Source organism: Rhinolophus ferrumequinum, chromosome 18, assembly GCF_004115265.2.
Source record: "Rhinolophus ferrumequinum isolate MPI-CBG mRhiFer1 chromosome 18, mRhiFer1_v1.p, whole genome shotgun sequence".
Taxonomy (NCBI): Eukaryota; Metazoa; Chordata; class Mammalia; order Chiroptera; family Rhinolophidae; genus Rhinolophus; species Rhinolophus ferrumequinum.
The window spans coordinates 6,510,812-6,534,130 of NC_046301.1; the positions used below are offsets into that span (position 1 = coordinate 6,510,812).

General features: G+C 36.3%; 1 protein-coding gene across 1 annotated transcript in view; it reads right to left on the bottom strand.

The window, feature by feature from the left end:
* Nucleotides 1-5,421: 5,421 nt before the first annotated feature.
* Nucleotides 5,422-23,319, bottom strand: part of ANKRD50 (ankyrin repeat domain containing 50) — a 36,709-nt gene continuing 18,811 nt past the window's right edge. Inside the window, exons 3-5 of the mRNA XM_033134830.1 lie at nt 21,041-21,270; nt 10,030-13,580; nt 5,422-8,495 (exon numbers count right to left, since the gene is read on the bottom strand). Of these exons, the coding sequence (XP_032990721.1) occupies nt 10,033-13,580; nt 21,041-21,270 (3,778 nt within the window). The 3' untranslated portion in view covers nt 5,422-8,495; nt 10,030-10,032. The remainder of the gene's footprint in view (nt 8,496-10,029; nt 13,581-21,040; nt 21,271-23,319) is intronic.

Consider the following 23,319-nt stretch of genomic DNA (forward strand, 5'->3'; position numbering starts at 1 on the left):
GAAAAGAAAGTGCAATAAAAAGAGCAGTCATTGAATGCTTACTATGCACAAGACTATGCAAAAGATACAAACATGAGTGAGACTCCGTTCCTGTCTAACAGATTACAGTGGGAGAAGAGGAGACAATGTGTCTGCTTAGTGCAGAGGAAAACCTAAAACTCAGTATGAAATACCACAGTAATGAAAAAGAAGTGCTCTTTGGCTTGGAGATGGGAACATAGATCCACGTGAGAAGAGAAACATAGCTGTGAAGGAGCATAGAATGTTCTAGCAATAGCGAATATGCCGATGGGAATTGGGAGCAGAGGTTTTGGTGCATATCCAGTAGGGCGGAAGGGCGAGAGGAAATGGAAGAAGTAGCAGCTGGAAAGATAAGTGAAAGGCTGTCTGTGAAGGGCTTTTTGAGCCATGCAGTGGCTGTGCCATTCTGTAAGAGATGAGACATATAACAGGGTTAGAGGTAGGAGTATACCATAATCAGAGTGATGTTCTGAAAAGATAGCTGGTGGCTACAGGTTAAGACTGCACAGGGCCGTCTAAAGGCCAGCCGAAGAGTCTGTGCTGTGATCAGAGCCATGCTTGAAGAGAACTGATCTGCCATCAATGTGTAGGCACAGAGGAGAGAGTGCTGGTGAAGAAGTGTTCCTAGGAGAATACCACACACTTAGCAGAATGGCTAAAATAAAAAAAGTGACAATATCAAATGCTAGCAAGCATGTGAAGAAATCAGAGTACTCATATTGCTGATGAAAATGTAAAATGATATTAATACACATACAATTACTCTGGAAAAGTTTGGCTGTTTCTTATAACACTAAACACATAATTACCATGTGACCTAACAATTGCACTTCTGGGCATTTATCCTGGAGAACTGACACTTTACGTTCATACAGAAACCTACACACAGATATTGATAGCAATTTTATTCATAATAGCTCAAAACTGGAAAGAGTCAGCATTCCATCAATGGGTGAACAATTAAACTGTCGTACATACATACCAAGGAATACTATTCAGCATGAAAAGAAACACAACACAACTTGGATAAATCTCAAGGGAATTCTGCTGAGTGAAAAAAAAAAAAAAAGCCAATCCAAAAAGAATACATTCTCTATGATTTCATTTATATAACAATTTTGAAATTACAAATAGAAATGGAGATTTGATTATTTGCAGGAGCTGGGAATGGAGGGGCTGGGTAGGAAGTGGCCAAGTGTGGTAATAAAAGGGCAACACAAAGGTCCTTGTAGTTATGGAACTGTTTTGTATTCGACTCTTGTGGTGGATCCGGGAACCTACTATACATGCAATTAAATTGAATGAAACTAAATACATGTGTGTGCGTGCTCACAAACATGAGTACAAGTAAAACTAGAGAAATCTAAGATCGGTGGATTGTGTCAACATTAGTATCCTGCCTGTGATACTATTCTGTTGTTTCACAAGATTTTGCCCAAGGAGGAAAATGGAGAAAGGTATATAGGATCTCTCAGTATCATTTCTTACAACTGTATTTGAGTCTACAGTCATCTCAATAAACATTTCAGTTCAAAGGACTGACAATACCAAGTGTGGGCAAAAATGTGGAGAAAGTGGAAATCCCATCTATTGTTAGTGAGAATGCAAAATGGTACAGCAAACTTTTAAAGTGTTTCATCTTTTTCTTATAAATGTAAATATACATTTATCTCACAACCCAGCAATCCCACCCCTGGACAGATGAAATCATATCCTGACACAAATATCTAAACACAAATGCTCATAAAAGCATTGCTCATAATAGCCAACAACTGGAAACAGTTCAAATGTCTATCAGCTTGTGAATGGATAGACATATTGTGGTACATACAACATGAGAATACTGAATACTACTCGCATTAAAAGCTGTGCTACTCACACGGGCTACAGTGCACCATGGGTGAATCTCAAAACCATTATGCTAGGTGAAATTAGGCAGGCACAATATTGCCTAGATGATTTTTTTTATATGACATTTTTAAACAGGCAAAACTATTAAGAAATCAGACCAGTAATTTGCCAGAGGCTGGGGTGTGAGGAGGGAATTGATTTTAAAGGGGCATACACAAAGACACTTTTTGAGGAAACGGAAATGTTCTATATCTCAATTGTGGTGGTGTTTATGTTTTATAAACTTGTCAAAACTTATCAAACTATCATTTACAAATGTGATTTTTATTGTTTGTAAGTTATACCTCATTTAAAAAAATAAATTTAGGAAGACTTCTGAATAAATGGTCAATATACTGAGATCAAGTATTTCTCTATATAGCAACACATAGAAAGTGAAATAAAAGTACCATTTACAACAGCATTGATAAGAAACAAATTACCTAGGAATATATCTGATAGATATACATACTTCTACACAGAAAACTAAGAAATACTACTGAAAATAAAGATCTCAATAATGAAAGATATAATAGGTTCATTGATTAGATGACAATGTATAAACAAATCAATTCTTCCAATTCCAAATTGATCTGTAGATTCAGTGTAATCTCAATCAAAATCTTGGCAAGTTTTTTTTTTTTAATGAAATTGAGAAGCCCATTTTAAAAGTTCTATGGAAATACAGAATGCTAAGAAGAGCCAAGACAATCTTGAAGAAAAAAATGGGAGGATTCACACTACCAAATATTAGAACTTAATATAAAGCCACAATAATTAAATGGGTCTGATATTGGCTCAAGGATGGAAAAAAATGAGGTCTTTTTATCACCTGGTTTATGACAAAGGTGATACTAAAACATACTAGGAAATAGACAATGTTGGATTAAATTGATAATTAAGGTAAAACAATAAAGCTATTAGAGGAAAACACAGACGACTACCATCATGACCTGGGATAGGCAAATATTTATACAACAGGACACGAGAAAGCATAACTACTGAAAAAGAATAGATTTCATTAAATAAGAACCACTATGAAAACATGCCCTTGAGAGTGAAAGGTAAAAGCACAGAATCTCAGAAGGTCTTCGCTCTGTATATATTATAAAAAGCACTCAGATCCAAAACAAAAGAATTTCTACAAACCAAGAAACCCAAGGAGATAAAAGGGCAAATTTCTTTACAAGACAGGGTATACAAATAGACAAAAACCCTATGTAAAAGTGCCTAATTTCATTAGTCATCTCAAAAATGCAAATTCAAACCTCAATACAATACTAATACACAGCAAAAAAAGAAAAAAATTAAACAGTACAAAGTGACGAAATATTGGCAAAGATGTAGAACAATAAGACTCTTGCACTGACTGGTGTGAATAAAACTAACATAACCACTTGGAAAAAATTTTAAAATTATCTATTAAAACTAATCATACTCATAACCAGTAATTTCATTCATATTATTAAAGTGTGTACATACAGGCACCAGAAACATGTATAAAATGTTATTGCCTGCAGTACTCTTAAGAGCCAAAAGCTGGAAACAATCCTGATGCACACTAGGAGTAAAATGGATTTTCAAAATATGCTATGTTCACACGATGGAGTATTATACATTTTAAAAAGAACAGAAATATATAGCAAGGAAAAAGGACAAATCACTGTTATGCAACATAATGTTAAGGGAAACTAGCATAAAAGGGATATATTGTTTGATTCCATTTCTATGAAGTTAAAAAAAAATAGTCAATACTAATCTGTGGTGATAAAGTCAGAATAAGGGTTTTCTATGTCGGGGGCACTGCCCGGGGAGAGGCCAGGGAGGTTTCTGCGAGTGTGGTTAAGGTCTGTATCTTCATTGGGATGATGGTCAAACAGGTATGTTCAATTTGGGAAAAACTACAGGACAGCAGCTTAGGACTTGTGTATTTTCCTGTCTCTGTGTTATAGTTCACCTTAAGTTTATTTAAAAAATGGGAGTCAGACACATTGAAAATGTAGCCTGTTCTTTTGGGACATACCATTACATTGCTTTTCACACAGGTAGACCAAGAATAAGTAAAAGCTATAAATACATAGGGAGCTGCTTCTAAATGATAGAAACGTATTCTTTTAAGAATATGGTTCTCAGGGGCGGCCAGATGGCTCTGTTGGTTAGAGTACGAGCTCTGAAGAGGGTTGCTGGTTCAATTCCCAGGTGGGCCAGTGAGCTGTGCCCTCCACAACTAGATTGAAGGCAACGAGTTTCTGGAGGGGCGCAGGGTGGCTCAGTTGTTTAGAGTGTGAGCTCTCAACAAAGTTGCTGATTCAATTACCGCATGGGATTGAAACCGGCCAACTGGACTTGCAGCTGAGCTGCGCCCTCCACCACTAGATTGAAGGACAATGACTTGGAGCTGATGGGCCCTGGAGAACACACTGTTCCCCAATATTCCCAATAAAAAAAATAATATGGTTCTCAGAATTTAGCTGAATTTTGCCAGTGTGGTAATGATAGTGTGTATTTAAGAGTATAAATCTAACCATGCAGTACATTTCAAATGACTTCATTTTAATATTGGATAATTTTAATTTTCCTCTAATAGCAAGATAGGCAAGCAGAGGCTTTGCCTATCTTGAAACTAAGATTAGTGCATATATTTGCGTGATGACTGAAAATTTCCCAGGAATTCAGGCATCTAAGTGTTCAGTGTGTATCTCACGACTTAGTTGGAATCCTCCCAACTGCGAGGGCAAAGGAGTGAGGACATTAGTTATCGCCAAGTTCTGAGTGTATTTCCTTAGTCCACCACCTGGAAAGCTCCATTTAAGTTTATTTGGTCAACTGGTCTATTTTAAAATTCTTCTATGTACACGACCTATTTGTGTTTAAACATTATTAAAATTTTTTTTCGAATGTGTTACTCCAACAAACTTATAAAGAATATAATTACTGTAGAACCATGTAATTATTATAAAATTACCTAACAGAAAATACCTTGCTGGCCTTTTTAGAAACCACTGTTTGGAGTAATAGAAAATACATCACACACACATGCACACAAACACAACATTGTGTTCTGTTGGGGGAAGCAGGTCCTGAAGAAGTGACTCAAGTTTACTGAGTGAAGAATGCATAGAAATTTATTTAGAAAATGACCACGTTTGCAATAAAACCCCAAAATATCAAATGTACGATGGCTATAAAACTCTGACCATCAGGGAGCATACATGCACACAATTTATTGGATTACTGCAATTTCAGAGTCATGAAAGTATGACTTGGTGAGATATAGTATGTTAGCAGTAAGGAGAAACAACAAACATTAAGTCCTTATGGAAGCTTTAGGAAGATTTATAGGCTAGATCTTTTTGTTTTTCTATCTTCCTTTGAAAAATATTCATATCCTATTTTTTCATGAATGTGCATGTTTCCAAATCCATTTGCTCAGTATTTAAAATAATAATGTAAAACAATTTACAGTTGTTTTACCGTAAGCATGTCATGCATCCTCTATTGACTCGAGAATAAAGTTAAAACAAGATATCCTCTGTAAAGCAAATATATTTATTATGCACTTTCATATACATAGGGATTTTTGCTTAATATAATACAAGGAATAAAATAAAACTTTTACAATGTGAAGTTCAATGTACATTTTAGGCTATTTACATATACCCCAAACAAATGGAAGAATAAAAAGAAAGCATTTGTGTGTAACTACATTTGCTGCGACGTGTAAATGGAGGACAGTGAGCAGAACAAATAGTTGCATAGCTAGACAATATTGAGAAAAAGTATTTACTCCTGTGTTTGAAGGAGTGAACGCTTTTTGGTGGGGATTCCAGTAGGGGTGGAGGTGAGGGTGAGGGACAAAAGATACCACCCATACTTTGCAGTACGCACCGAGTTCTGGTCAGTTTTACCTTCCAAAACCTTTCCTACAAGCATTCAGGTTTTTATTTTTCATTGCTGCATTTTTTTGTCACTTCCCTTAGTATCAACTTGTGACTTTTAGAAAGGGATGGTGGACACAGATGGAATATTATCAAAATGTCATAAGCACATGGCATCATAGGTGTGTAGTGGCATCAGGTGATTTACAAAATTTAAACATTTTAATTTTTAAAATAGCTATTTAGGAGTTTTATATTTGGGGGCATATTTTTACTATTCTTAATGGGGCAAAAGCCCTTTTCAGTCATTATACTAAATCCCCCACAGAAAGAAATTGGCAAAGCCGGTCACCTCAACACCCTACCGTCCTTAGCCTAACTAAAAGGCATTTTTGTCCTATGCCAAAACATAACATACAAACATCAAGAGGAACACTTACTTTTGAAAATCATATTTATCTCTTCCTACCAACTGTTTCAAGCGTATACAATATGGATATGCAAACATTTAGCTCTTTGAAAAACATAAATCCCTTCTGTAATGCGTCACATCTTTGCCCTTTGGCCACAAGGTGCATTTTTGTAAAAACAAAACAAAACAAAAAAAACAATAAAATTAAATAAATACAATTCCAATAATTCAAGGTTAATAGAAAAACTGGCAGCTTCCAGGGTTCTTTCTTAAAAAAAAAAAAAAATACACCTAATAAGAAATTAGAGCTTTATCTTCTACAGTAATGTAAATGTACTGTACTTGAGATATGTGTAAGATTGGTTCTAATAATAGTATGTGTTCATATTTATTAATAGAATCATTAACACTTTTAAGGCTACTTTGCAAGAGTCCTATTAAGTGTATTTATTAAATGTCCCATAGGGACAAAAATTCAATACTTGAAACATTCACATTCGAGTTATCAATATTGCCATGTCACCTATCGAATGAACTTATCTTCTATTCCTGATGATGATCTATTGATGACATAAACAAAATGAGTTCTGCTGACTTTAAGAAAAACAAAAGCCTTACACAAAGATTCAAGTGGAACACTTATCACAACCAATGACACGTTTCCATGTCTGTGAAGAATGCATCACATGTGTCCTTCATATATGAAGATGACGCTACTGACCTTGGTTACTAAGACGTTCCCTAACGGTTCTTTTCCAGTAGTAGCAATGATCTTGTGCTGAATCTCCAAATTCTCTTTCCTCATTCCTCCTCCTCAACAGTCCATGGAAAGAAGAGAATTTCTGTGGTTTTTAAGATTCTTGGGGCTTACTCAAAGATTAAACCCACAACCTTGGCTTCTAAGTGTACTTTAACCTTTGCAGACATACGCACACCTACCTAAGCTGGCTCCCCTGGCTAGAGTCCATCCACGAGGCCAAGTCTTGGGCCATGTGCTCATTTGAGCCAGTCGACTCTCTTGTCCTTGGTCACAGACTTCACCCTTAACCATGGCGTCCAGTCACCCTGCAAGTCATTGTCCAAAGAAGAATACAGGAAAGAGTACGTGGCCAGAAAAATTATTGTTATCAAATACCAATAAAAGATCCACATGTGCTGTGCCTGACAGTGGTGTCATCTGTCAAGGACAGCACATATTACATTCGAGAATATTCATCCAACTGGCCACTGAAATTGAACCAACTGATTTTGAGTGGGGGCTATTTTCCTCAGGCCGTGATTTACAAAATGGAAAGCACTGGCAGAAAGAAGCCAGCATTAAAACTTAACGCTAGTAAATTGTATTTTGTTTAACTGGATGGAGAGATAAGGGTAGTCAGTGAATTGTTCAGGGATCAAAAATCTACCTTCAGACAGACAGGTGTAGCTCCCTCTACATACACATGCCACTGAGGACATGGCTTTGTCCCTGAGAATTGTCACACCTCAGGAATGATAGTCTGTCTGTCTCCATGGAGGTGGAATGACAAGTGAGTGGAAGGTGAAATTGCACCCCAGTGAATTAAACAGAACTCTGTTCTATCACAGTCTTTTTTTTTTTTTTTTGACACTTTTAGCCAGAGATTGGAAGGATTCTACTGGGAAACCCCAATTTAAACTACTTAGAGCAGCTCCCTAAAATACTAGAAATTATTTTTTTTTAATCTGTCACGAAACCATTTTTTCACCTCAATGTGGCATTAAATAGAAACTCATTTTTAACCAATGCTGAAGGTGTAATGAATATAAATAGTTACATGATTTATTTTATTGAGAGACATTTTTAAAGATACAAGAAACAAGCCATACACTACAGCAATGTAAATGTGACTGAAACAGTAGACTTAAGTTTCATTTGCCACAAAAAGAAAAAAATAAATACAAGGAACACTGCCTTTTCATATATATTTGATCATGGCACATGCACATTTATCAAATCTTAACTTAAAATACTTTACTAAAATTTTTTTCAGCTTTTATCAGGGAACTGCAGTATACATCTGCATTTTTTTAAAAAAGTGCTTATTCTTGTGTAGTGAATACAAAGCACACAAAATGAAAAAAATTTAAGCACACAGGGTTACACTGAGAAGGCAGCCTTACTATTCAGGCACATTACAGTAATTAAGGTAACTGTACTGCAGATATCACATTCTTCTTTTTTTTTTTCAGCAATCAACAGGCATTTAATGTTTTCATCCAGTAGGTGAAGAACCACTCCAATCACAATGTCTTCTGTTTCACAGAATAGGAAACTAATGCAAAAGTTAAAAAATATATATTAATTTCTACATTATACTTACATAACTACATGTAGTTTTAAGACCCTCTATAAGAATATAGTTGCTAGTATGTAAAACTCAAAGTAGGCTTATCTATGAGAGATTCATTATTTAACTTATAAATCACTTTTAAAGATTCCACAAAATGTTTATCTTAATTCATGTCTTTTGCTGTTTAATATACATATTTACACTTTGCCTTTACAAAAGATATTATGAGAGTTAGAAGGTTACACCATCAGAACTAAATATTATTAAAATAAATCACATTGGAGAATGAATTAACTACTTGACACAAATCATTTTTGAATGAGATTTGACCAATTATTCTTAGATTTACATTGAAAGATGTTTATTATTAGAAAGTATAGGAAATTTATTTACAACTATGTTTCACCTATAATACCCCTAAAATATATCTCCAAAGACAAAGGAAGCAAATGAAAGATTTCAATTAAATACAAAGAAAGAGTAAAGTTTTGTTAGAGGAGATAAATGATTAAATGATAAAGGAGATAAATGATTAAATGATAAAGGAGATAAATGATAAAGGATAAATATACTTGCAATAAAAGTTAGGAAGGATTCCCAATGAAATCTTTGATTCATCTCCAATATGAGAAATGTGCTCCTAAAAAAGTACTCAAAATATAAAATCATGTGTCTATTTCCCCATTAACTTCCCCTAATAATTAATGAAGCATCTATTGAGGAGGAAAGAAGAAAAATGTCTGTGTTTACGTATCAATATGACTTTGAGCCTTAACCGTTTAATCCTTAAGTCTAAATACAGTGAACCCTAAAAATCCTCTTGCCAATATGTCAGTTTATCATCTTTCCACACCTCTTCTTGGCGTGTGCAGACTTTACTTGGGAAAGTCTTAAGAGATCTGTGATAATAAAAATTATCTTTTCCTGACTTCTTCCAGAGTGAAAAGGAAATTAACATTTACTGAATGCTAAGCACTACCTACACTATTGTATTCTAACTAAGAAGTGACTGTTACAGAAATAGCCCCTCCCTCTGTTACCACCCAAGAACTTGTAAGAGCGAAAATGACTGCATAGGAAGGAATTAATATGAGATCCAAAAATAGTATATCCGTTTCTTCATTCAGTCGCTTATTCAACACATTTTTGCTGAGAAACTACTATTGGTACAAGCAGTATCCCAAATACACAGAATAGAGCAGTGAATGAAACAGATAAAAATCCCTACCCTCACAAAGCGTACATTAAGGTGGGGAGGAGACAAAAATAAACACAGTAATAAAATATAAAGTATGTTAAATAGTAAGTACTTTGAATAACAAAAAGCAGGAAAGGAGAAAGGGAGTGCTGGAGGCGGGAGAATTCAAATTCAAAACAGCAGCAGTAGAAGGTCTTGCTAAGATGGCACTGGCAGTGATTAGGTGAGGGAACTGACTATGTGAATATTAGAGAAGAGTATCCTACCGGAGGGAACTAGACTTTTGGCGTTTTATTCTGTAAGTTGAGGAAGCGTTACCTTTTACAATGGTGTTTCCTTTTTATAGTTGAAGCTCGGGTCAGCACCCTCCATCTGAAGCTTCAGGGCTTGTTTAAGGCTTAATTCCGTCTCTGAGGAAGGGTATCCTTCCAACACTTCCTGATGCCCTCTATCTTGTATTGTTCGTGGGACTGAAACCCTACCCAGAAAAACCTGGTTGCTCTGAAGATGGTAGTTTGGATTTGTCATTATTCCATTTCTCTTCTTCTGTTCTCCACTTTGTTGGTGAATCAGGAACTGTTGCTGAGACCGACCAATTTCTTGCTGAGTTGAAGGTATCATAATTTTGCACTGAGATTCTGCTGGCGTTTGTTTAGGTGGCGCACTAGTCCCAGATTTGGCTGCAGGCCCTCTTGTATCAAACTGAGTCATTTCATATTCTAAAACCTTTGGCTGTGAGGAATTATTTTGTTTAGCTTTTTTCCCAGCTGACCCAGATTTGCTGGAATTTTCTGACTTCCCCCCTTTATTTGTTTTAGTTGACTTCAAACTGGGCTTTACTTGACTCCACTCAAATTCACTGCTCGGTGAATTATGGCTCTGTCCCAAGGACTGTGTTGTGGAAGACGGGGAAACAATTGACTGTCGGCTTCTACTGCGTGGCAAGGAATGCTGCTGGATTTGTTCTGTAAATGACAAGTTATGAAAGCTATCGATGGGCACCGTTTGAGCCGTTGCTGTAGATGAAGTAGTTCTCAAAGATGAATTTTTTGAGCTTTTCAGGGAATTATTTGACAGTGATGACTTCTGACGATCAACTGTCGAGTCTGGAGATTCGGAAGGAGAACTGAACGCATGCGCTGGCCCGTTGGGGAAACCACGCAGTGAAGGCTGTGTGTCCCCTCCCCCGGTACTGCCTGAGCTGTTGGACTTCACTGTTAGTGACTGCATTTTTGAAGACGCTGACTGTAGAGGTTTTTGCTCCATTGTGTGAACAGGAGAGGGGGAGCAGCCATTCAGACTGGATGCACCGTATTTTTCTAATAATTTAATTATTTGAGAGTGTCCGTTTTTGGCTGCAACACGCATAGCAGTGCGTCCAAATTGATCTGCGTGGTTCGGATCAGCACCGTGCTCCAGTAAAACCTGCACAACATCGATGTGCCCTTCCTGGGCTGCGATGCAGAGAGCAGTCGCACCTTGATTACAGGTGTGGTCGACGACGGCACCATGCTCAATCAGAAGCTGAACCACTTTGACGTGGCCCTGCCAGGCTGCAGACTGCAGAGCAGATCGCTTTTCATTGTCTGCAGCATTGATGTCAGCATGGTAGGTTGTCAGAACCTGCACCATCTCCAGATGGCCTTGCCAGCAGGAAACATGAAGTGCTGTCCTTCCTTCGGCATCACTTGCTTCTACATTGGCACCGTTTTCTAAAAAATACTCAGCCATTGCAAGCTGGTTTTCCAAGGCCAAGATGTAAAGTGTAGGCCTCCCATCGGCATCTTTGTAGTTAACGTCAGCCCCGTGGCTGAACAGCAGTTCCACAATGTCCCTGTGTCCTTCTAGTGCAGCGACCCGCAGTGCGTTTCTACCATCGTAACCCCTTTGATCAATGTTGGACTTATTTTCCAGTAATGTCTGAACACAATCATAATGACCCTCTTGTGAAGCTAATATGAAAGGTATTCGTCCATCGTTATCAATCTCATTTGTTCTAGCGCCTTGTTCAATAAGTGCTTCACATATTAACCGGTGACCTTCAAAAGCTGCCATGTGCAAAGGTGTCCATCCGGCATCATCTCTGTGGTTTTCGTCTAACCCGCGATCTAGCAGAGTACGTACGACCTCAACATTGCCCTGGGCTGAGGCTATGCTGAGCACCGTCCTGCCTTCACTGTCGATGCTATCCACGGCTGCACCCCAAAACAAAAGCGTGTTAACCACGGAAGCATGGCCCATAGAAGCTGCTGCCAAGAGGGGTGTCCGGCCATTGTTATCTGTGTGGTCTACATCTGCTCCCCCCTCTAGAAGCAAGTCAACCACATCGACGTGGCCTTCGTAGGCAGCTACCAGCAGTGGGGTCATGCCATCTTTATCACAATGATCGACTTCAGCACCTCGGTCGATTAAGAGGCTAACGACTGACGCGTGCCCTTTGCTTGCGGGCACACAAAGTGCAGCGACAGAGAGCGCAGTCCTGCCATCAGCATCCTCGTGATTCACTTCCGCCCCGTGGTCCAGTAGGTGTTCCACAATCTCTCTGTGTCCCATGTATGCAGCTGCTATCAAGGCAGTCCTACCTTCATTATCGGCTTTGTTGACTTCAGCGCCGTGTTGTAGCAGATTCAGTACAATGTCCTCGTGTCCTCCCCAGGCCGCCGCTCGCAGAGCTGTTCGGCTGTCAGCGTCTGCACAGTCCACTTTCACACCAGCGTACAGGAGCGCAGAAACCACCTCGGTGTGACCGCCCCAGGCGGCGGACCTTAGCGCCGTCCAGCCATCTTGATCAGTATGATTAATGTTTGCTCCACAGCCAATCAAACAATTAACCACCTTGGTATGGCCTTGTCTAGCAGCCAAGGTAAGCGGTGTGTGTCCATGCGCGTCCTCGATCTCTAAATCTGCTCCCCTGGAGACAAGTAAATTCACCACATCAAGATTGCCACTGTATGCAGCATTAGCCAGTAGTGTTCTCCCGTTGGAATCACACTGATTGACTGACGCGCCGTTATCTAATAAGGTCCGGATGGAATCCTCTCTTTCTAAGGCCTGACGGACTATGCACGATGTGCGGTCGTCTTCACTGTTGACGTGCGCACCGGCTTTAACCAACAGCTGGAGCACTTCTTGTTCCTTGGGAATTAAAGTCGACAGGGAATCTCTAACAGGTGTCCCATTCCATATCATCCACAGAGCTAACTCAGCTGTCTCCAACTGTAAGTTTGAATTAATTAAGTGCAATGCAAATTCTTGGGCTTCCAATGGTGTTAGATTCTTGGCTTGACAGGTATAACTCATAGCCAACATTCTGTGTCCTTCTGCTGCATTACACAGATACTTCTGGGTGCAGTGTTTCACGTCCAGAAGCCACTCTGCAAAACTGTAGTGAAACAATATCTTAGTATTTCCCAGTCCATCAACAAGAAGTTTGGAAAGGACGTCTAGCTTGCGTTGGAAGTCTTCCAAGGTTAATGACATATTTTTAGTCCATACTGCATGATATAATTCCGTTATGGTCAAAGGTCGGCAGGCTGCTAGAATCACATTCAAAATGGGCTGAACCTTTGCAAACTGTTTTCTCACAAAAAGTCTTTGACACAGCCAGAGGTATAGACCATTGAGAGTTCCTGGGATGTCACGAATCTCTCTTAACATAATAAAATTTTCTACAACTCCATCTAGAACGCGTTCTAGATAAAGAAAGCACCCACTGCTTTTAATGTGCAGTTGATTTAACATCTCTGCAGTTTCTTTTGTGAGGTGTTGTCGCAAAGCTTCTTCTTGATCTAAACGATGAAGAATGTACTGCTGAACATCCTTAACAATATATGCTTTCCGAAGGTCATCTAAACTTATTTTTCGAAAACCTAGAGAAAAAACAAAAAGTAGATGTCATTAGTTGGAAACGATTAGAGAAATTGCCAAATACTCCAAGAGAATGTCTTCACTATATAATAAACTAATAAGCAAATACATCAATAATAAATCAACTAATATTAGTAAATTAATTAATATTTACTAGTATGTAAATCTGTTTTCATTCTGTAAAAACACATTGATGGCAGATAAATGATTTCATTTTCTGATCTACAAATGGAACTATTTCTTATTCTTTTAGTGGCTCGGTGCTCCTCTCAACTTCAGTGATAGGTATTAGGTAGTCTTACATATGTATCCATAAAAGCATGTCAAGATTTTCTGAACTCTCAGATGATTAGGAAAAAAAGTTTCAGGAAACATAACAAATAAGGTTTTTTTTGTTTTCACAAGCTGAACTTTTTCATACGAAAAATTTAAATATTTCCATCCATATAACTAAATGTACACTAGCTTTAATTAGGGTATTGAATATTTATATCTAATTAGAATATCACCTTCAGTGCCTTTAAATAACATTATTTTACATGTTAGCAAATTAATATAATTAAATGTAAGACTATCAATAAATAGTTTGAACCTTAAGATTCAACTTGGTCAAATTATGCTAACAAAACTTCAGCACTGTAAAAATAAAGCAACTTAGTAAATTTCAAACCAACAGAAAAACGTATTAGTTATAGCTATATGAAATTCACTTTCAGGTTTTTTAAAGGGAACCATAATTTCATTTTCTGAAGGGTGATGATATCCTGATTTATAGACACAAATTTATTACACAAGTGTGTATTCATCTTACAGAAGAAAAAACTGCTGAGTGAATGAACTTTCATAGGAGACATAAATCTAGAAATTCAGCAAAGATTAGTGATGGTTAATTAAGACTGAGTAAAATACTCTTTTATGTCACCTACCTACTACATGTCAGGTAGATAAGACTTTTGTGATGAAAAGTCAGTGAGGAATGTTGACCAGATTTGCATTTTGAAAGACTACTTATTCTAAAATCACAAAAGAGGGAGAGTTGGAGTGAGTCAAAACTAGAAGCTACCTTTTAAAGAGGCTGTGAACAAGTCCAGATAAGAATTACTAAAGGGCCTGAATGACCACAGCAACAAAGATAAAAATAAAATACGAATTTGGGAATTATTAGTAAGAGCCAGATTGCATACGGCTTAGCAAGTAAGGAAAAGGAAAGAGAGGAGGAGACAAAGTTCACAATAATTTCTGGCTTGATCGAACAGGATGGAAAAAGAGATCACTGAAGGATAAATAACAGGTTTGGAGAGAAAGCTGATAAATTCAGTTTTGTGATACTAAGCGTGAAGTGCTTACATGAAATAGATAAATTTACTGAAAACACAACCTACCGATAATGACACATGAAGAAATAACAGAAAAGAGTTGAAAAACTCTAAATCTATAGAAAAAAATGGAATCTGTAATTATATATATGTAAATATATGTATGTGTATATATATATGTATATATATACACATACATACATACAATTGATTAATTATACATAATTATTTTCAACAGAAATAATTTCAAAAGATAAATTTTAATTATGAAAAAAGACACTCTTGATCTAAAGAGTTTAAAACATGCCTAGAAATTTAGAACAAACTACATTTACCAATGCCATGAGGTTGCCTGCCTCCAAATCATTTTTTGTGGATTCATTTGCTCTTGGCTTTATAAATTCATTAAAATAATTGGCAGGCTGCTAGTAAGCATTTTAAAAAATAATAACTATCTTACATTATACAGGATTCTAAAGTTTCCAAAGTGATCTTGTAGAGACTGATTAATTTACATGAAAGACCATATTACCTATTATGAATAAATATCTATAATTTAAACCCACTTAAGATACCACGATTGAAATGAGAAATTAAGTTGGTGCAAAAGTAATTGCGGTTTAAAAGGTTAAAAATTGCAAAAACCGCAATTACTTTTGCACCAACTTAATAATTAGGCTAGAGTCTAAGTTACACATCCACAGTAAGAAACTCAGTTCCTGAGAAAAAAAATAAAAGAGATCAACAATTTTTTAGAGTCAACTAGTTTTAAAGCAGCACTTCAAGTACGTATCATACCAACTCCTTTTGATGTCAAGCCTATGAGGTAAGTTTCCCTACTTATAAAAATGAAGAAGCCAAAGCTCAGAAAGGTCTTTGGGTGAATTGCCCAAAGAAGTGCAGCTGGTAAATCACAGATACAGGATTCTGATTGTTTTGACTTTGAAGTTTGCTCTTTTCATTAAGATAGAAATGGGCATAAAAAGTTGTGAAAGAAAATGCAAGTGCTTCATAGCGGAGTGAGGGTTAGAGAGTAGAAATGGGATTGATTCTAAAAGAAAGCAGAGAAATTTCATAAAGTATAGATATAAAATGTTTGCAATTAAAAAATAAAACTCTCCCAAATCTAAAGATACTTAGTAATATGAATTTAGAATCAGTTAACTTAGTGTTCATCATTAATGATAGTTATCTGTTCATTCATATAGAACCAAGAATATCTGTTAATCAACAATTTGAGTATCTTGAGTTAAAGTTACTGAAAATAACTTTTTTTATATTGCAACTTCTGACCATCATATATGTCCCTTGTTATGAACATGCACAATTTAATGCACTGCCATCAAAACGCTTTTTAAAAAATTGTAAGTCTGACAAATGCCCCCAAATTTTAGGGGAATAAAGACATGATTTACAAAAATGTCAGACTACTTCTCTGTTGCAGCATTTTTTGTATTCTTACTTAAGACATTTCTCAGAATATGAGACTACTCAGTGCTGGTGACAGTAGAATGATAGAATGATAGAACCTGTGCCGTATTTATAAACTGATGCTCACTGCAATTATTTATTATCCTGAAGAACCTGTGGGGATGGAGAATAGAAAAATGAAACCTAAAAGCCCAAGAATAAGAAAGATAAATGAATCCTGGCATATTGATATACTAATAAACTATGTATCCATTAAAATAGTTATATTTAAAAGACAATACAATGACACTGAACAGCTTATAAATTTTAAATTAACAAAGCAGGAATTTGAATGGATATAAAGTATGATCTCAACGAGGTAGGATAACATATACTAAATTTAACCCAAAGTGTGAAATTATTACTTTATCTCTGAATGATGTACTATTTGAGTATGTTGTCATTTAAAACATTATTTATATGGAGCATGTACTATTTTATAATCAGATTAAATAAATATGTATAAAAATCTTCAAAAATCTTTAAAACGGGCTGTTCTTTCAGTCCCGTAACAAGTGTTGATAGCTATTAGCTTATGATAATACCTGCATTTATAGTATAAAAAATTCTGCTTAAAGTGCCAAATAGATTTTCATTAAAATAATCTCAAACCGTTAATAAAAGTGCTACTCTTCAGTATAGTATATAAATGAGGAAAGAGAAATTCTCTTTCCAAAATGTTACATGCTCTAATATGAGTAGGTGAACTCATTTAGACAGTAAAAATCTTAATGTTACTGCCCTGTGGTCATGCACCTGCCAGTTTTAATTTTGAATGCATAGGTCTTAATTCAAAACCCATATATTTCAACTGAAAACATTATTAAAAAATAGGAAGGGATGTGCAGGACATTTATAAGAAAAACTGAAAAATCTAAGTAAAAAGCTGAATAAATGAAAAAAATAAGTTATGTTCATAGATGGAAAGAAAGCATATTTTAAATGTCAAATTCTTCCTAAGTTAAAATAAAAATTTAAACCAAATTAAATTATTTTTCTTTGGTTTATATAACTGATAATTATAATTTAAAAAAATATGCTATTAAACTCAATCGAGAGGAATAAAGTAAAAATATATCATTTAGAATAATGACATTGATGGCAAAGAGATCTAAGAAGTAACTGTACCAGAAAATTAAAAATATTAAACCAATATGGCATTTGTACAAAAATGCCGACTGTTTAGAAATACATCAATAACACACTGACATCTGCACCCATACCTAAACATAATGTACGATAAAAGAGGCATCACCAACTAATGGTAAAAGGAGTCAATAAACAGTGCTGAAAGTAGATTTGTGGTTTGGTAAATTATCCTGGTAAAGACGATACATTAGATTACATGTAACAGGCTTCAAAAGAATTACAATACCTCTCCCCTTATCCACAGGGGATAAGTTCCAAGACCCCCAGTAGATGCCCGAAACCACGGATAGTACTGAACCCTATATACGACATTTTTTCCTACACATACATACCTATGATAAACTTTAATTTATAAATTAGGCATAGAAAGATTATCAACATAACTAATAAAATAGAACAATCATATCAACATAATAAGTTATGTGAATGTGGTCTCTCTCAAAATGTCTCACTGTACTGCACTCACCTTTCTTCCTGTGATGATGTGAGATGATACAGTGCCTACTTGTAAGATGAAGTGAGGTGAATGACGTAGGCATTGTGACGTAGCGTTAGGCTACTGTAAGGGTTACTTGAATGCAAACAATCCAATACGACGACAGTCGCTCTGATACCCAAGAAGTTACTAAGTGCCTAATGGGCAGGTAGTGGATACAGCATGGATAAGCTGGACAAAGGGATGATTCACATCCTGGGCAGGATGGAGTGCGATGGTGGGAGAGTGCATCCCGCTACTTAGAACGGCTCACAACTTAAAACTCATGAATTGTTTATTTCTAAAATTTTTCACTTAATATTTTTGGACCACAGTTTACCGTGGGTAACTGAAACTGCAGAAAGTGAAATTGGTGGGACTACTTTATTACAATTTTTAAAAGCTTAAGGAAATAGTTGTAAAAAATAAAAGACTATGAAATAAAAGCCCTGTTAATAATCAATACGAATACCACTAACTTCCTGAAGGAAACATATGTAAAGGTGAGAAAATAAAAAATCATAGAAAAAAACCCAGACAAACTGATAAAATAAGCATGGAGGGAAAGAATTCAATAGTAAAGAAGTGTAAATAGTGATACCATATTTTTACATACCAAATTTGCAAATAGTTTTTAAAAAGATATAATTCAATACTGTGGAGGTTCAGAGAACCCAACACTCTCAAGTAGAAATATAATGCAATATATACCTTTCTAGAAAGCAATTTGGTAATATGTATTAACAACTTTAGTAATATTCTTCAATGTTTACCCCCAAATTCCAAATCTATCGTATGGTCAAATGCTTTTATATAGCCCAGAATTTTTAATAATTAGCAAGATTTCAGGAGAAGGAATAGAGTAAGAGAATCTGACCATACAGTTCCTTCTGATTCCTTCTTAGTTCACTGCTTTTTTTGCTAAGACATGGTTCAAAGAAACTGCAAATGCATTTATTTGCACGTAACTAAATGACAGCTTTGTTCCAAGCTGTTCTAGATGCTGGGAAGATAGAGCAGTGGACAAGACAAGGAAACTTCCTATTCTTACCGAGACTATACCCTAGTGGAGGAGGCAGACAAATAAGTAAACAAATATAAAAATATAAACAAATTTTAAGTAGTCATTAGACATATGAAGAAAATAACACAAGATATAAAGAATGACAGCATGTGATTAAGTAGCTGAGGAGGCAAAGACAGAAATAGAAAAACATCGAAGACGCCAGTGTGAAACTGACATTTGAGCAGAGATGTAAGACCATAGGAAGTTCAGGGGATCAGTGGTCCAGCCAGAGGGGGCATCAAGCACAAGACCCTAAAGCTGAAAAAAGCAGATTTGAAAATCACGAACTGATGAAGAGTGCAGAGAAAAGTAAAATCTTGTATGTTGGTAAGAGTACAAATTATTTCAAGCACAGTGGATACCAATTAGGCAAAATGAACTGAATTTCAAAATGTACACACTCCATAACCCAGCAACCCCGTGTCCAGGTTTATAATGTAAACCTTTAGCACGTGTGTACGTGAAGCTGTGCACAAGCTGTTCACGGGACATTTTTACAAGTATATCCATGAATAGGACGATGGAAAATAAGCTAGAGATTTCTTCATGGAAAGGAGTAGTATACAGCAGTGAAAAAAGCCAATAAGCTGTGTTTATAAGCAGTCATAGGCATAGGGCTCCAAAGTAATGTTTTTAAGAAAAGGGGGTATGATAAAAATAACAGCAGCGATACATTTATGAAGCACTGACAATGTATTAGGCGTATTCTAAGTGCTACACATGTAATTTGTCATTTAACTTCACAAAAATCCTATAAGGAAAGTGAATAAGAAAGTACAACCCCCATTTTATGAGGAAACTGAGGTACCGACAGTATATGTAGTTGCTTAAGGTCACACAGGCGATGAATGGAAAGAGCTCAGATGGGATGTGCAGTGTTTCATTAATTTAAACTATAAAAATACACAGAATGTAAATATTACTTGAAAGGATATGAAATAAACTAATGATACTGGTTGCCTCTACTGAAGGTCAGAAAGGAATCGAGATGACAGACCAAAAGGGGCTTCAACTTTATCTGTGCCTGACATACTAATATGTACTACATAAGTATTAGCTATTGTTATTTTAATCCCCAAACTTTCATTAACTAAATTTTTATCAAAAACAAAAATGGATACTATACATGGAAACTCAAAGTGCTGCCATCAGTAGCAAGGAAATCTAAAAGAGACAGCCTGACAGAGGGCGTAAAGATGGTTATAGGAAATCATTTTATCAAATTAACAAGGTTTCAGCATACTGTCAATTGTATAGAACTGAATGTATAGAACTCCTTAAAAGTGACATGGCTACTTAACCAATAACTTAATTATTTTCTCTCTAATTACGCTAGAAAGTCTGTGAATGGTCCTTGTTTTACACTCCTTTTATTTCCCAAAGCACAAAGAATGCTTTACCTAATCTATCAGGAGTAACCACAACTTTATTGTGATAGTAAGAAAGTAAAACAGTCAAGTCAGAAACAAAAAGTAAAAATAGAAAAAAAATAACTGATCATGTAGTCTTTCACATCATATAGATTGTTTTCTCACACATCAGACAAGGTTTTAAAAAAAGGATATATGAGTATTTCCAGCGGTATCCCAAAAGGCCATTGACCCTGTCTCTCCTTTCACACCAGGAAAAACGTCGTGGTAACTGCTAGTGACTTTTCAAAAGGCACATTCACTGCTCTCAAGATGCTCAGTCTAGTTAGAAGAAATACCGCACGGCATAATGGGTGCATCCCTACAGATACACAGCTGCTGACGTGGCATGAAATGCTCCTAACCTTTAGTCAGGAAGTAGGAAAAGGTAATGTTAAAGGATCTTAAAACATTCTATGGCTTATTTTTAATACAACTTTAAAAAGGTATAGTTGAGAATAGCTGCTAGAAGGAGCAGAAGCAAAACCAGATTCTCAATGGCATACCCTCGTCTAAGAAATAAAGACACTTATTCAAGGAAAACCATTTGAGGATGGCAGGAAGTAGTTATGCTTACCGGTAAACATTTTAGTAACAGCCTTGCTCTGTTTTCGGGCAGAACAGAGAAGCAGTAGCCACGGGGGAAAGAACTCATGGTGACCAGCTAACAGCTCTGCCACAGTCCCAGATAAGCTGGTGGATGTCTGTTCACCGTCTGTGATGCTGCAGCCTTCATCAACCGAGTCCACAAGCAGGTACAGGCTTTGCTGGGGAGGCTTCATTCCCAAAAGAGGCAGCAGGACACACCTGGAAAACACACCCATACAAGCGGTGGGAGTGTTGTTGGCTGTGATGTTAACATTTATTGGCCAGACATTAGTATTACTAGTTATAAATCTGTTCTAGGACATGAATTAAGTGTTTAGAATAAAAATATTGGACGGGTTTCAATTCCTTACTTTAAGGAGAATACGGCTCCAAAATAGTTCACAGTTCCAATAACATTTACCACAATAAAGTGTATGAGTGTGTGTGTATTAGCAGTTCAATATAATTAGGGAGAAGGGCAGTAGGAACTTGAGGAAACTAGATTTCAATATTCTCTTCCTAATTTTTTGAATTGATAAAAAGCTTGCATTGTGTATAAAAATGCTAAACTGTGTTTCAAAGGGGGAAACACAAATTTGAGGACCACTTTAGTAAGACGAAAAATATCAAAGATTCTATAGAAGTGTTTTATCATCATGTCTCTCACAAAATGACTACTGTATACCAGCTTGTCACACAAATTTTATTTGGAAAGATTGCACAAAGATAAACTATAGTCTAGGGCCCATTAGATGTATCTTCAAATTTCAATGTAAAGAATAAATTACTGGGTTTAATTCCACTGAATATACTTCCTACTCACATAATTTATATTACAGTTGAATATAACTTTTTCATAACTAAAACAATGCTTATTCATTTTCAACAAATATTTCCTTAATGTGTGCCATGTGCTGAGTAAGGTGCTGAAACATACAATAACGAAGAGGACATAATCCATGCAGTTAAGAATGCCAGAAATTTAGAGATAATTCTTCTACAACTCTCTTCTTAATCTTTTAACCTCACAGCAACCAAGATCCAATTTATTTTGTCCTATCAAATTTCTTTATAAAAAGAAATTTCTCCAGCCCACCGCAGTCTGTAACAGCATCACCCTAATCCCAACTAACATCATCTCTTTCACCTGGGCCACCATAATAACTCCATGCCTCCCAGCACTCCCTTCCAGAGTTCGTACAGCAGCAAGGGTACCCTTTTCAAAATGTTACTCCAGCCACAGTATTCTTCTTTATTAGATACAATCATACAAGGACCTTTTCCTTTACAGTTTCCTCTGCCTGGTATGTGCTTCCCTTCTCTCATCATGTAATTAACTCATTAGGGAAATGCAAATTAAAACCACAGGAAGATACCACTAGACACCTATTAGAACTGCTGAAGTAAATGAAACCCTGAAAATACCAAGTGCTGGCACTGATGCAGAGCAACGATACAGCCATTTCCAAATGGTACAGCCACTTTGGAAAAGTTTTGCACTCTCCTAAAAAGTGAAATTGACCCAAAATCTATGGGATGCAGCAAAAGCAGTCCTAAGAGGGAAATTCATAGAAGTGGAGGCCTACCTAAAGAAACAAGGAAAATCTCAATGCAACAGTCTATCTTTACGCTAAGGGAACTAGAAAAAGAACAGCAAAATAAGTCCAAAGGGAGTACAAGAAAGGGAATAATAAAGATCAGAGAGGAAATAAATGAAATAGAGACCAAAAAAACAAAAGATCAATGAAACCAAGAGCTGGTTCTTTGAAAAGATAAACATAATTGACAAACCTTTAGCCAGATTCATCAGGAAAAAGAGAGAGTGAGGACCCAAATTAATAAAATAGAAATGAAAGAGGAGAAGTGACACCATATACCACAGAAATACTAAAAATTTTAAGAAAATACTGTGAGCAACTATATGCCAACAAATTAGACAATCTGGAAGAAATGGATAAATTCCTAGAAGCATACAATCTTCCAAGGCTGAATCAAGAAGAAACAGAAAATCTGAACAGACCGATTACTACCAACGAAATTGAATCAGTAATCAACAAGCTCCAAACAAACAAAAGTCCTGGAACAGATGGCTTCACAAGTGAGTTTTACCAAATATTCAAAAAAGAATTGTCACCTATTCTCCTCAAACTATTCCAAAAAGTCCAAAAGGAGGGAAGGCTCCCAAGCTCATTTTACGAGGCCACTATTACCCTGATTCCCAAACCAGAAAAAGACATTACAAAAAAAAGAAAACTATAGTCTGATATC